At 37.8% G+C, this 15,899-nt stretch overlaps 1 protein-coding gene across 2 annotated transcripts in view; it reads left to right on the top strand.

Annotated features, from left to right (window-relative positions):
• DGKB (diacylglycerol kinase beta) overlaps positions 1–7,156 on the top strand; it is an 804,553-nt gene extending 797,397 nt beyond the window's left edge. For both annotated transcript variants that reach the window (XM_065939288.1, XM_065939287.1), the window contains one exon: positions 3,498–7,156. In XM_065939288.1, coding sequence (XP_065795360.1) covers positions 3,498–3,605 — 108 coding nt within the window. In that variant the 3' untranslated portion in view covers positions 3,606–7,156. The remainder of the gene's footprint in view (positions 1–3,497) is intronic.
• The last annotated feature ends 8,743 nt before the right edge of the window (positions 7,157–15,899 follow it).

Raw genomic sequence — 15,899 nt, 5'->3', positions numbered from 1 at the left:
AATTCTGACAATACTTATCTTAGCAGTTCTCTTCTACCTTCACCTAGAGAAGGGAATGGATACCCACTCTAGTATTCTTGCCTAGAGAACTCCATGGACAGAAACACCTGGTAGGCTACAGTCCATGGGGTCACAAATAGACATGACTGAGCGACTAACATTTCACACTTCTACCTTTATACAGCCGTTTCAGCTTCTAGGAGCCCCATCACCATTGCTTAGGATTGCCTACAGTTCTCTCTCAGTTATAAGCTCAGATTCCCTTCAAACAAAACAGTCAAGTTGCAAACTTCCCTTGTTCATAGTTGGTGCTCAATAAATATTAATGTATTCAGAAACAACTAAGAAGTAACTACCCAACTCAAAAACATGGAAGCACTCAAAGAGATTCTAACGTTTGGTTTATGTTTTCAGACTGTGGAGATTTAATCTATTCTAATGTCTTTGAGGGATATGTTCCTCCTTTCTCAGTATTGTTTTCCTCATGGATAACAGGTTCTAAAAAATAGTAACAAAAATATAAGGGTGTGGAGTTGGAACAGGTATCTGAGTCATTGCGTGCCTATTGAGACACCCTTAACCAGGGTCCCCCAACACGAACCATCTGAACATAAGTAACACTTTAGTCCCGACAGCTTTCTGAAGCCTACACCTGGACTTTACAAAACCAGCAGTTCCCCTGGTACTGGACTGGTATTATTCTCATCCTCAATGGAGTAGAGTTTGCTTCTGCTCAGATATTCAAAGATCTATGATTATCTGATGAGGCAATGTATGCAAAGAGCCTGGATACATAATAGACATCTCATGAGTGCAGCTTTCTTCCATAGTGTCTCCCTGAGAGGAAAACAGCCATTGTTTCTCATTTTTATAAAGAATGGACAAAAAGACATAGATTTCAGTTTTTACAGAAATAATGGGAAAGAGTTGTGTGTGACCACAGAAGTGCTTAAACAACTAAGAGAACAGAGGATAGATGATTTTAAAAGCCCAGGCTGGATGCATGAGACAAGTGCTCAGGGCTGGTGCACTGGGAAGACCCAGAGGGATGGGATGGAGAGGGAGGCGGGAGGGGGGATCGGGATGGGGAACACATGTAAAACCATGGCTGATTCATGTCAATGTATGACAAAAGCCACTACAATACTGTAAAGTAATTAGCCGCCAACTAATAAAAATAAATGAAAAAAATAAAAAAATGAGACTGGCCACTATCCAGCTTAGAAACTAGAACTAGAAGTTCAAAGTAGTCAGTAGCATGGATTAAGGGTCCTACTGTGTCAAGAGCACTTAGTGAGATATTGTGCTGTTTTTCAAAGGAATAGTGACATGTGATTTCTTTTAAGAGATTGTTAATAGAAAGATAACCATGATGAAACAAAATCCTCTCATACATAATAAGTAGTGATATTTTGGTTCTACTTTATCATAAATTGATGCTAATCTTTTTTAAGTGACTAGCATGATATACTTCTTTTCCTGCAACAACAGTAGTTTGGTAATAATGATATTGTTTTCCAAAAGACTCTAACAGTAATGTACCCTCTAAAGGATTTAGTCCAATAACCGTGAATCAGAAATCTTTACTTTCTTACCATGGCTTCTTATATTCTGTTTGAATCTAGGATTATTATATAAGTAGCATGTGTTAACTGCATCCTCACATATTTTTAAAGGACATTTTGTATGAAAAGATTCATTGTTATATTCAGCATTAAAAAATAGTACCTTTCTGCTTAGCCTCATACTTTGGCATCTATAACACTATTGAACATACTTCTTAAATTTCTGTTTCTTACTTGACTAGAATTTATTGGGGTAGAGATTGTGCTTTGTCAGTTTGTTAAAGGCTCCTGGTACAGTGTCTGAAACATAGTAGGAGCTCAATACATTTTATGAAATGAATGAGTGATGGTATATTAGACACTCTAGAGGAGTATGAAAGTCAATGGCAAGAGGTACAGTGCAATCTAAATGTGAATTATTAGGAGAGAAAGTCTGACTGAGATCTTCTTCAGTCTACATAGATAGGTGCATTCTGACATCTTAGGTATCTGGCTATTGATCCCTCAGTTAATAAGATAACAAAGGTAAAATCAAATGAAATCAGATATCCAGAGAGTTTGAGGCTGGTTTAGCCTGGTGGCCTTTTACAGGTGCAATTTATTTTTACAGTACAAAGAACACTGAATCTTCCCAGAATAACCTGATTCCAACAGAGTTAAATAAAGTTGCTCATTTATCCTGATTTTTGACATACTTCTGTCTTTCTAGACTGTCTAGAAAGATCTCTATTTCCCAAAAGCCTCAGTGTCAATTTTAATGATCCAGTCCACGTGACATCCTTTTTTTTTTTCATTGCTATTAGTGAATGACAAGTGAAGGATATTCATTTTAACTTGAAAATGTCAGCTATGCACTTTAAGAGATATATTTTTGCAGCTTGTAATGAGGTGGTGTTTCTTTTTGAAAGAAATACTCATCTCTGATGTGAGTGCTGTGCAGGTGACAACTGATATTTAATAAGCGATGGTTCTTATATTAGTCGCAGTTCTCTAAAGAAAATGTCTCAGATTGCTTTTGAAAAACTCTTAGCGTCACTAGCCCAAAGGCATGATGTGACCTTTTTATTACATAATGAGAATCATTTATTATCTTACAATGTATCTTAAAGTCACAGACAAAATGCCACTTTGATAATTGCTTTCAATTAGCTTTGAGCATAGCATATATTCATAAAATGTCTTCTCTAATTTAGACTTGAATTAGAGAAAATTACAGACATAATCTACTTTAAGGTTGTCTCATTTAAGGTGATTCGTAGTTTTATTTCAAAGAAATCAAAAAGAAGAGCTTTAGAACAGTCTCTCAGAATGTTTTAAGCAGGCTTTTCAATATTTGATTCTATTCTATTACCAATTAATTAACAAATTAGAAAGCTAGTTCATCATTTCTGACCTTTTATGCACGTTAGCTTTTGACTTTCATTCTTAATGATTGTTTTGAAATTAAGGCTTGCAGTTCGTGTTGAAAGAGATAAACAATCTGATTAACAGGGTAAATAAGGCTTGCCTTGGTACCAAGTACATCTTGATGTGGGGCTATAATTGAGATTCTGAGTACTATAATGGTGCATCCTTTCCTGTCTTAAATAAATAATACATAACTAGTGGTCAATAAATTATACTAGATAATCATGTGGCATGAAAGAGGAATTTGGGGGTTTAATACAAGCAAGGTTAGAAGTAGTATGATACTTAAAATGTAATTTCAGTTAAGTTTGGTTTCTTGTTAGCACCCTGAGCATTGGTATATAGTTTAAATGCATACCCTATCTTCCTTAAAAATATTTTGCAATAATAGAAACTCAAAAACTACATTTTACGCTTGTGCTGTTTCAGTAACACAGGCAATGTGATTATCTTTAACAGAGATTCCCAGAAATTCGTATTGTACCAAGGGATTACTCCCTCCTCTTTCTCTCTTTTTTTCCCTAGATAAAAATTATACACAAGAACCAAGCCCCAATGCTGATGGGCCCTCCTCCCAAAACCGGGTTGTTCTGCTCCCTCGTCAAAAGAACCAGAAACCGAAGCAAGGAGTAATCCTGTATCGTTCCATTGTTGGCACTGTAATGAGCATGATTGGGCCATGGAGCACTTATGCTGGAAATCTTTGAACAACTTCAAGTCTCCTGCTCATGTAAAATCATGGAATTGGTTTGACAGTTTCTGTGACTGAGTTAATGTAAAATTCAGCTAATAGGAAATTTATTGTCTCAGTTTTTATAGGCATCTTTGCATGAAGAAAGCAGAAGTTTACATGAAGTGATACTGCATATTTTTGTTGCATGCATTCGCATAGATTTTTATGTCTCCTATCCATTCCTTCACAAATTTCCATGTACTAACCTGTAAGAAAAATCTGTACAATAACAACAAAAAAGGAGTATCACAGAAAATGTGATTCCAGTTATTAATAAGCACTGCTTAATAATGCTTCAGTGATCATAATTGCAGATTGCTATACTTTTCCCTTTTAGACTGTAACAACATATCAATGATCTTTGACCTATGATTTGAGAAGCAACTTTTAATTGAAAGGTTTTATTAAATAGCTGTCTATTTGCTGTACCTAAATAGTTTTTCTTCGACTTCTTGATGCTTCTGAGTGGAATTTATTAATAAAATATCAGGTGTAAAGTTTTCTTGTGCTGAGAAGTAGGAAGTGGTTTTATTTTGTTTAGGTTTGTTTTTAATTCTACACATCAGTGAAATCATGTTACTTGGCAGTAAAGTGTGTTAATATGGCAAGCCTTATTCCCTTCTGCGTGTGAATCTAGAAGAAAATTCTTAATCACAACAGTAACCAAATAGATGTTTGAAACTATGTGCCTAACTGTATTTCCCACCAAAGATTCAGAAAAAGATGCTTGAGAGAAATGGGTTATGCATAATTAATTAAGCATCATGTAGAAAATTTATGGTTCCAGTGATTAATTTTGTGATGGCTAAAACTCTGGAAGAGAGGGAATTACCCATTAATTATCATTAAAAATCTCCTTTCACAGACAATAAGCCATGCAACAGAATCAAAGCTCAATAGCTAATTTCTTGCTTTTTTGGTCATTTGTGAGTATAGGTGTCTATAATTTTGAATGAGTCAGCTAAGTACACTTGAGAAAGTAAATGATTGTATCATTTCCTTTCAAGTATAAATTGATCCCTGTAATAATATTGAGCTCTTTGAAGTCAATCATGCATGCAGTTAGCACCCTCCCTTTCAACTACTGCACTCCCATCTCCATGACTTTTCAAATATTTATTTGGAAATAATGCCCTAGATTGTTATTAAAATTTTTCATGGCATGGCTGAATCCTCTGATTGTTTGAAGAAATTATGGAATAGTATTTTTAAGTGTTTCATTTAAACCTATGATATAAAATTAAATGCTTGTTCTGAGCAATTTTGGTATTGTTCATTCATATTGAGCTGTATCTCCTCATTGCATGTTTTATATTTTTAAACATGCCATAAGGAAAACAAGTGCTTGAAATGCATGATTTATTAGTTTCTCTCTCCATTCTGCATTAAAGTACTAATGATTTTCAGTTCTGTTTTTCTATTGATTCATTCATCTTTGAATTACAGATAGCATTTAGTGATTCTTGAACATAATCCTGTACATGGACTTATGGATTTCAAGTTAAATTGCTATAATTTTTGTTCTTTGATTGGAAGACTCAACTGAATGTTGTTATATCAAATAACTACTCTCAAGCAATGTGCTATCCCGGAAGATTATGTCTAAAGCATTTTCTTTTAGTGTTTCAGGAACATGGGATGGTAAATATAAATCAACAAAAGTTTAATTGCTTTAAAAATAAAAGCTTTTGAATAAATTAAGACATTATTTAGCATTCTCAGGAAAATTATCATTATAGTTGCAAATGTAGCACAGCAATCACTTGCCCTAGTATAATAAAAGTTATTTGGCAGAACTGTCATCTAGACCAAAAGAAATCTCAAAGCAGTAACAAATGCATTACTGACATAATGTTACATAACACACACATTGATTTTTGTGTATCTATGGTTACAGGTAATAAATATTTTCACACAGACTGACAAAATTTTCTGTAATGGGCCGGCAGGTTTTGTATCAGAAGCATACTCTGAAGGCACAAATTATTTTGTGTTCAGGACAGCATACAATTATTTCCTGGCTACCTTTCATAGTTTGAAGGCAGCACCAGTTTGTGAATCCGTTTTAACAATCTCTGCGCTGAAGAGCTGTTGAGAGACAGTGAGATGAGAGAAATCAAGCAACCTGCCCAAGACCTGAATAGTTGAAATAATGGGATGTAGCTTTCCTTCAGTGTAGCTATGTAATTATAATTAGTAATAATTGTAGTTACCTCTTCAGTCAGTCAGTGGGATTCATTGGTACCAATAATAAACGTTCAAACAGGAATCAAACTTTCTTCTCCCCAACTCACTTTCTAAAGACTCTGATGAGCATGCCCTTCAAGAACACTGTTCAAGGGGTTTGAAAAGTGATTTTTAAAAACTAGTTTGATAGTTTTGAAATCAGAGAAGATAATCTCACCATTTTCTGACAGTTTCAAGTGAAGAATATATATTTTAAGAAACATTCCAAACTGAAAGCTCTATGGTATATAGAAATAGTAAATACAGTTAGCTTTGTAAGGTGGAAACTTTTCTTATATATGTGTGGATGTAGTTGTATAAAGTTTTTAAGTGGATGAAGCTCTTGAGTAAATATTATACTGGGATTTCTGGGTTCAGAGGAAAGTGGGAAAAGAGATATGTACTTTGCTGAGTATTGCCATACACTGAGTAGATAAATAGAAATTCCAGAATAAAACTGGATATCTGTGCTGCTAACAGGAAAGGAGGTGTCTGTGTAGAATGGAGAATTTTAAAGGACATAAATATATTCCTCTACTTATGCGTGTATACCATGTATATCTGATGCTGTTAAGTTTATTGTGGAAGGAAAATATATCTTGTAGGAAGTAAAGAAAATAGAATTTTAAAAGAGTTTTTATTTTTAAACAGTTTATATGATTATAGCCAGAATAAAGCAAAAGACTCAGATATTTAGTGTATTCTACTGCAGGGGGAGATTTAACTCCAGTGAGAATTATTGAATGACATATATATTTTTTTTTCACATTTTGTTCTTTTTTCCTTATTTAGGAGGATGGGAAACAGTTGTGCTTTTCAAGGAAGAATCTGTTTTGAATCTCAGACTGTATTCTACTTGAATAAGACAAAACTTTCAAACAGCCCCGTTCCTTTTTGTGTCAGAAGTTTGTTTCTCATTGGTTAGAAAAAGGAAAATGTTCCTCTCTTGGGCACATATTAGCCCAAAGAGCTATCCAAATATAGTACATGTATTCTAAATGAAAATAGTAAGCCCTTGTAATATATGTTGAGGATGTAAAATTTAAATAAATAAATAAGCAAGCAAAAATTTGCAAAGGAGCGTTTATTTGGGGAAATGCAGAAATTACCCTTTAAGTCTCTCAATGAAAGTGCATTCTATTTAAATAAAGTTTGAATAAACTCACATTTAAAGGATTGTCTATATCCTTGTTGTGTTTAAAAACATGGAATTCATTTCATGATGCTATCTTATTTTCTCAGAAAGTGTTATTATATATAATATCCTGCCTTTTGAAATAAAAATGTTAACACTCAGTTGTGTCATTCTTTGCCACCATTTTGCCCAACTTTTGTCCATAAATTAGTTCTTCAAGCAGCTGAAAATCTACCCCAGTGGATGTCCACTGGGGGTACCAGGCAGGCCTCCTGTCTTTTGTCAGAGAGAAAGAGTCTGATTATTGGGGGACTGAATTTGGTGTCGTCAAGAACTGAACCGTTTCTGCTTTGCTTGGACCCAGGATTCTGCTAAGAACAATGTTCCATCAATTTTAGAAATTCCAGGAAGGCCAGCAAACCCACTGATAGACTCAAGAGAACTGAAAGACTGAACCGGCGGTTCTGTAAGGGCTTACACTGAATTTTCTGGATGAAACTGATTTCTGATTTTATGTTGGGTAACGGACTTCACCAGATATCTCATGGGCACGGAGTAGGTACACAATATTTTACAAAGGAGCTGCGGAAATTAAAGAATTTTTTAATCATGTAAATCTCTAAGTGCCTTTCCATCTATTGGAAGAGTTCATTATTGACTAAGGTAAGGACCAAGTTGGGCTTCCCTGGTAGCTCAGTGGTAAAGAATCCACCTGCTTTGCAGGAGACAGCAGGAGACACAGGTTCAGTCCCTGGGTCAGGAAGATCCCCTGGAGGAAGGCATGGCAACCCGTTCCAGTATTCTTTCCTGGAGAATCCCATGGACAGAGGAGCCTGGCGGGCCATGGTTCATGGGGTCACAAAGAGTCAGACATGAAGTCTGACATGACTGAAGCAAATGAGGACACATGCATGAAAGGACCAAGTTAAAGCAAAGTGTGATACATATTCAAATGAGAAAAGAGTACTTGGTTGAAGGAATTAAAAAAATCCTCTAGAGAAGATAAATCTGCAAATGGCTTTTCAGGCTAACTTGTCTTTTACATGAAGAGACAATGAGAAAGAAGGAGCCCTTGAGTCAGAGAAGATGAGTTGAGGGCATGGGGTTAGAAACGAGGTCCTGGGACTTCATTGCCTCAATTCATCAAAAGCTTAGGGAGTTCATAAATTAGACATTTGAATAGTGGGTCTTTAAAAAAATTATTAGAAGCAAGAAAAGGGAAAAGGCATGGAGAAACGAAAGAAGGGAAGTAATTCAGGAGGGAGAGAGAATAAAGGCAAAACCCCAAATTAGGAATAAGTGACTATCCATTAATTTTGCTTCCTGGAATCAAGGAAAATCAAGGAAAAATAAAAATACAATTACCAAATCTGACTTGAAAGCCTCCAGGCAATATCTGGCCAGCCTACATTTTCAGAGAGTTTTAATTAAAAGTATCTTAATAATATAATTTTTTAAACTCTCTAAAATTTACAGAAAGCTAAAGTAATAGAGAATACTCATTGTAGAATGTGTTAATGATAACAGTTTTGTAACATTTTTCTAAAGAGCAAATAGATAACTCAGTCTTTTCTCTAGAATGGTTGAATAAGTTTTTTAATTGATAATTTCAAATTTCATTTTGCCTTTCTAATTCCTGTCGGTTATATTCCGTGATCATTCCTCCAAAATAACAATTTTGTGGTTAAATATTTTTGAATTTTTATTTTATATTGGCATATGGTTGACTAACACTGTTGTGTTACTTTCAGGTGTAAAGTGATTCAATTCTTTTTCAAATTTCTTTTCCATTAGATTATTAAAGGATGCTGAGCAGAGTTCCCTGTGCTTTACAGTAGGTACTTATTCTTTATCCATTTTCAATATAGCAGTGTGCACATGTCAATCCCGAACTCCCAATCTATGCCTTCCCCTGACCCTCCCCCCGGGGAACCATAAATTTGTTCTCTAAGTCAGTGACTGTTTCTATCTTGTAAATAAGTTCATTTGTATCATTTTTGTTTTGTTTTTACATTCCTCATATACCTGATATCACCTGGTATTGCAGAGAATTCAGGCCCTTTAACCCCACTAGTCATGGTGTAGTTCATTCACATCCTCACAGGACCCAGAGGCCAGTATGCCAGGATGAAAATGGCCACTGACCTCGGAGTAGAGCTGCGTTTGTTGGGGTCCCTTTTACTTGAGGTCAAGATTAGTTATGGATGCTTAGGCTGGGCTTCCTCAGTGGCTCAGTGATAAAGAATCTGCCTGCCAACACAGGAACCGCTGGAGACTTGGGTTCAATCCCTGGACTGGTATGATACTCTGGAAGAGATTGAAGTGGAAACCCACTCCAGTATTCTTGTCTGGAAAATCCCATGGGTAGAGGAGGCTGGCGGGCTACAGTCCATAGGGTCGCAAAGAGTCAGACGTGACTGAGCGACTGACCACGCATGCAAGCTCACCTACGCTATGTGGGGTGTTGCCTGATATCCTGGTGGGTGAGTTGGTCCTCAGAGTGAAACAGTGCTCTATGACTCAACCGTATGACTGAGCAGGTTGCTGCTCCCTCCCTGTATTCATCAAGCTTTGGAGTGGGCCCATGCCAGTGAGCTAAATGGAAGATCCAGCATGGGAACTTCAAGATAACTCTGCCTTTGGGAGCTGTAAGAAGGTTCTTGACGCAGAGGTGTAAACTGTAATCCCAGCTGCTTTTTTTACAGAATGTGTTTCAGGAGAAAATTAATCTCTCGAAGCCTCAGTTTTCTTACCTGTAAAATACAGATAAACACAACATTCATTTCAGGGTTATTTCGAGGTTAAATTGAAGTAACTCAAAATTACTTTCTATTGGCAAGCATGCAAATTATTGTTCAGCTTTAATGGAAATTTAATAGTAATTTTGGTAGTAGTAGCAGCAGGAAAATCCTCTTTGTCCCTACTTCAGTCCTTCCTCTTCAATGCCAATTGTATTTTTCTGGAAATCGATGATTTTCCTTATTGGATCACTGTTTTTTACATGATAAAAGTTCAAAATTCTCATACATAGAGGGCTTTCATAAGCTGAACCTTGTCAACCTTTCCTGTATCCTCTACCCTCTTATCCCCATGTACAAACTTAGTTATAGCTATTTGCATTCACCAAATATGCCATGTTCTTGCAGGACCATGCAGTTTGTAAGATTTTATAATCACTGCCACATTCCCTTCCTCAAGGGTTTGTTTACCTCCATTCAGAAGGATTTCTGGAGCCACCCTCATCTTGAATGCATTCAGTTCAGTTCAGTCACTCAGTCGTGTCTGACTCTTTGCGACCCCATGAACCGCAGCACGCCAGGCCTCCCTGTCCATCACCAACTCCTGGAGTCCACCCAAACCCATATCCATCGAGCCAGTGATGCCATCCAGCCATCTCATCCTCTGCCATCCCCTTCTCCTCCTGCCCTCAATCTTTCCCAGCATCAGGGTCTTTTCAAGTGAGTCAGCTCTTCGCATCAGGTGGCCAAAGTATTGGAGTTTCAGCTTCAACATCAGTCCCTCCAATTGAATGCATTAGAATGAGTTATTCTGGTGAGTTTTTTTTGTGCTCCTTTAAAACTGTGACGTCTATTCTAAAGTTCATTCACTCTGTATTTTAAATAGTTACATATCAGATTTTCTCATTAAACTTATGAGTCATTTGAAAGCTAGCCGTGGGTTCTCATCATTAACTATTCCCATGGACTATCCTGTATTAGATATCCAATAATATTTGAATGAATAAATAACAGCCTCTAAAAGAAGTCCCAGTCACTATAAAATGTATTCCTTGTTTCAGAAGAAAATATTAAAAAGGAAGGAAAAAGTCTATAATAAATCATAAAATTCATATTAATACCACAGAAGTATTTTATTATGCCTTATAAACGTTGGGTGAGTAAACTTAAACTTTATCCTAATGTTCTTTTCATCCCGTCACTTTCCCATATGCAATAGTACAGTATTTCCAACTTAGTGAATTTAGTGACCAATAGTGGTAAAGAATCCGGCTGCAGTGCAGGAGACACAGTGGACTCAGGTTCATCCCTGGGCTGCGAAGATCCCCTGGAGGAGGATACGGCAACAGGCTCCAGTATTCTTGCCTGGGAAATCCCATGACGAGCCCCGAGGGCTGCAGTCCATGAGGTTTTGAAGAGTCTGACAGGACTGAGCACACACATGGCACACTTCAGCTCACAAATGGATGTTAGTCTGCACGGGATCTGCATGCCTCTGCCAGTAGTGAGAGCAGTGGACAGCTGCCTTCTTCTCCAAAGAAAGCTGGGGAGACGATAAGCAGTCTAATGGCCCCCTCGTCTTTGGAACCTGTGAATACGTTACAGGACAATGAGGAAATTAAGGTCTCAGGAAGACTCAAGAATGCTACTCAGCTGATGTCAAAACAGAGTATTCTGGATTATCCAGATGAGCCCAATGTAATCTCAAGGGCCCTTTAAAGTAGAAGCAGTCAAAGGTCAGAAGGACATCAGAGTTGGAGAGGCTTTGAGAGTGCGTTGATATACTTTATTCTGGTTTTAGTTATTTGGAAGTTTGCAGTAGGATTTTTCCCCTTCTTGGGACACCAAAGACACTTGCTACTTTTGCCTGTAGGAGGAAGAAATGATAAAAGATGACTTTAAAGGGGAGGTTTAGAGTTACCTTCTCAAATTAAATTATTATGTCAATCCCACAATTTCCTGCATGTTCCCTTGCAAGTTCAGCTTCAGCGGGAGCAATAGCTGAACAGAGTCAACTAATGAAGCCACTCATTCTTCCAGGTCAGAGCCCTACTTTTGCTTTTGGATTGCTATCCCAGTTTGAAGCCTTGAAAGAGTGTGCTTGGTAAATGCTAATTAATTTTAACTGATTTATGTGAAAAGTATCAGGTAGTTTGAGGGGAAAATTAAGGTACCTTGCCAATATTTTACAATGTAAAAGACATACTGGATTCTTATTCCTAAACAAGAATTTCCCAAGTCAAAGGAAGATTACAGCCAGATGAAAACTTAAACTTAGCGTATATTTAACCTGAATCCTTTTCCTATTCCAGAACCTTCACTATGGTGAGTTGTGCACGTTGCAATTGCCACCCACCTGCCTGGGAGAAATTAATCAATTCGGTGGTCTTGGTACAGTTTAGTGACAAAAATTCCCTCTTCCAACTTCAGGCTCCCCTGAACTTTTCTCCAACTAAGCCTCAACTTTTGTATTTCTTTGTCTCTGCACTGTCCAGCTCCAGCAAGAATCCTGTTAAGGCAATTTAGCCAGATTCCCCAACCTCCACATCTGATCATGATATAGCTAATCTGGTTTCTCATCCCCGCCACTACCCATCAGGTGACACTTGATTACTGTGCCTGCCTTTGGTGAGAATGCCCCCTTGGCCCAGATGGTGCTTCTGAGTAATTTTCCATCCAATTCTAAGTAATTTGCCTTTAGCTATAATTCCCCACTTGCCCATGTTGTATTTACAGTTGAGTCCGGCCTCTCTCCTCTACCATAAAGTTCCATTGCAGTGGTTATATTACCGAACCAAACTTGGGTCTGCACAGTAAAGCCAATCTTCTAACACTGGCTTGTGGTGAAGGAAAGTGCAGTTTTTACTTCAGGGCACCATCCACTGAGTCAAGGCAACTAGTGTGCAAAAGGCCAGAATTCCACAATGGCTTTCAGGGGGAGGTTTTTAATGACAGGGTGAGGAAGAGTTGCCAGGTATGTCATCAGCCCGTGGACAAAGTTCTGATTGGTTGCTGGTGAGATCGCTAGGAGACAACATCATTAACCTTCAGGTTTCAAGAGGTCTGGGGTCTATGCGCTTTGGGGCAGCATGCTGTTAACTTCTTCCATCTGGTGGGGATTTCAGCATCTGCAAAGCAGCTCAAAGGATATGGCTCAGATTATCATTTAGTTCCCCTGAGGAGGAATTAAAGGTCCTTGACTTCATTTAATGGCTAAATTATTATTTTGTCTAACTTGACTGTTTTCCTTCACTTCTGCATTTTCTCACTTCTCTGATTAAATTTATTCTTTGCAACCTGGTATCTCCCTAGGAGGGTAAGGCTTTTCTACAAAGAGGCAGTGGGAAGACATGGGGCTCGGGGGTGCAGAGTCGGGGTGGGGAGCCCCCTGAAGTCAGAAAGTCCCCATGGGTCCTGCTGGGTTACAGTTCCTGTTCCTCTCTCCATGGCCCCTGCCCCAATGATGATGTTCTTACCCCGCTTTAACAAGTGTCAACATTTTCATTACCATTAATCTGGTATAATGAAAAATGTGTATAATGATGGCATATTACCAGAGTCTAAGGATTGTCTCAAAGTTCCAATCCTGTAAAATAATATTCCCTTTCAGAAATTTATCTTCCAAATAATTTGATTAAATGCAATCAAATAACTTGAAAAGATCAGGATGTAGGAATAACTGTTATTGCCCTTGGAAAGATTTAAGAAATTGATGGCTTGCAATTTTGTAATACAGACAGTTGTCAAAGGACCATACACCCCAGATCCTGAGTTCACCTGCGGCTCTGGAAAGGTCCTTGCACTGACCCTTCTCTGCCGGGAACACTCACCTGCAAGGAATTAAACCGGCTGGGGCATGCCGAGGCTCCTCTCGGAAGTGCAGCCCAGTGTTAGCCCCCAGCTCAATCTTCAACCAGCTGGGGTGGAAGTCCACTGATAAATGTCCCAGCTTCTGTCCTTTTAGTCCTGACAACTCAGAGGCGCAGTTTCTCAGAGGGTTCCCAGTGAGACTGAGTCCCAGTTGCCTATAGCAGTAGCCCCCTCACTGACACACACCTTTTTTTTTTTTTTTAACCTTGTCTTGGGTCTCTTGCTTTACTCTGTTGCTCACTTTTGCTTCCTGGTTTTACCTTCGACAGAACTACCAACACCCAACTCCCTCTTCTTTGGAGGGAGCCTTGTCTTGAGGGAGCTTTCCTGAGCACAAAGGCAGCGCTAACATCCTACCTAAGCCTGCTGCTTTTGTAAAGGGAACTAGTTATCAAAGCTTAAGGGAATGGTGACAAATACCCGAAGAGGACAAGAGGGTGTGAAAAGGTAAACTGAGTCATGTTAAACATGTTGAGCTAATTTGAGTGGTACATATACCCGATAGAATGTTACTCAGCTATAAAAAGGAACACATTTGAGTCAGTTCTAATGAGGTGGGTAAAACTGGAGCCTATTATACAGAGTGAAGTAAGTCAGAAAGAGAAAGACATACTGGACATTAACACATACATATGGAATTTTAGAAAGACAGTACCAACGATCATACATGCAGGGCAGCAAGATGAGACACAGATGTAAAGAACAGACTTCTGTACTCTATGGGAGAAGGTGAAGGTGCAATGATTTGAGAGAATAGCATTGAAACATGATATTATCATTTGTAAAAGAGATGACCTTTCATGACTATGCATGAAGCAGAGCACCCAAAGTCAGGGTTCTGGGACAACCCAGAGGGATGGGGTGGGGATGGAGGTGGGAGGGGGGTTCATGATGATGGGGACACATGTATGCCTGTGGCTGATTCATGTTGATGTGTGGCAAAAACCATCATAATGCTGTACAGTAATTATCCTCCAATTAAAATAAAGTAATTAAAATTTTTAAAAAGCAGAAATCAATTAGGATCAGTCAGCATCTAATTTAGCAAAAGAAAAAAAAAAAAGGGAGCTCCAAGGACCTGTCCAAAATGAAAGGCTTTCTTTTCATACACAGAAGGGAACAGGAACAAAGAAGTAATATGCAGCAAAAATCTGAGTGGTTATTGCAAGGTTACTTTGCTTGAGTGACAGGCCAGAATCTATCAGGCAGATACCTAACTACTGTTAGGAGATTCTGGACTGACTGGTTTAAGATTCCTTTTCTCAAGAGCTGAAACTGTATTTAAGTCTGTTTCATATAAAGCTTAACATAAGCAACTCTATTTTGAACCTTTTTTTCCCCCCATTTTTAACAGGGGTAACATAAGGACCATAGCCCTTTGGTTAAATCATGTGTGGGCATTGGATAAAGGTGAGAACTGTGTCGGAACTGACTAAAACTTGGTTTATAGGTAGCTGGAGCCACATTGGGGCAAGCAGATTGCTACCAAATGAGAAAGGTATGCTGACATCACCGTTTCTTCCACTTTCCAAGAGGAATGGCAAATTAAGATTTTTGTATGAAGTCTTTTAATTTTAACATGCTGTGTGGCTAACAAACAAACAAGCAAAAACACTTGTATAAGTGTTGTTCAACCCCAAATTTCTAAGTACTAAGAATTTTTTTCCTCTGTAAATTGCCACTTCTGTAGTTAGGAAAAATATTGATATTTGTCTGGTAATGGTGAGACTGGTAATGGTGAGACCCACTACTGTCTTATCACATTCTCTCTCTGCTAAGAAGTCTGGATCATTGTTGATGTCAGTTGTTTCAACTGAGGTTAAATATGCTGAAACACTGAGAAGAAAATGATGTGTATCTCTTGATTCCTTTAACAGATTTAGTATGTGTTTACTAAATGCCTGTAAATGTTTACCAAATGCCTCAGGAAGCGTGTGACTAAAGCAAAGGTCATTGTCTTCATGTGGATTATTAATATATTCTAACTGATGTGACCATGAAGCCATTTAAAATGCCAGTACCAAAAAATAAAATAAAATGCCAGTACCTAAAAGTTTGAATTAAAAATTTTCATGGGGCCATACTAGGGAAGTTTATAAACAAGTAGTTTATAGCAGAAGTAATAACTTTCGTATTATTATTAAGTTTAGGATATTTTTCATTCTTTATTCAGTTTTCCTAATCAAATTTTATTAACTCTTAGTTTCACTCAGAACTTTTCCTGA

This window comes from Muntiacus reevesi, chromosome 6 (assembly GCF_963930625.1).
Source record: "Muntiacus reevesi chromosome 6, mMunRee1.1, whole genome shotgun sequence".
Taxonomy (NCBI): domain Eukaryota; kingdom Metazoa; phylum Chordata; class Mammalia; order Artiodactyla; family Cervidae; genus Muntiacus; species Muntiacus reevesi.
Note: the sequence above shows the minus strand (reverse complement) of the source record. Positions and strands in the feature narration are given on the sequence as shown.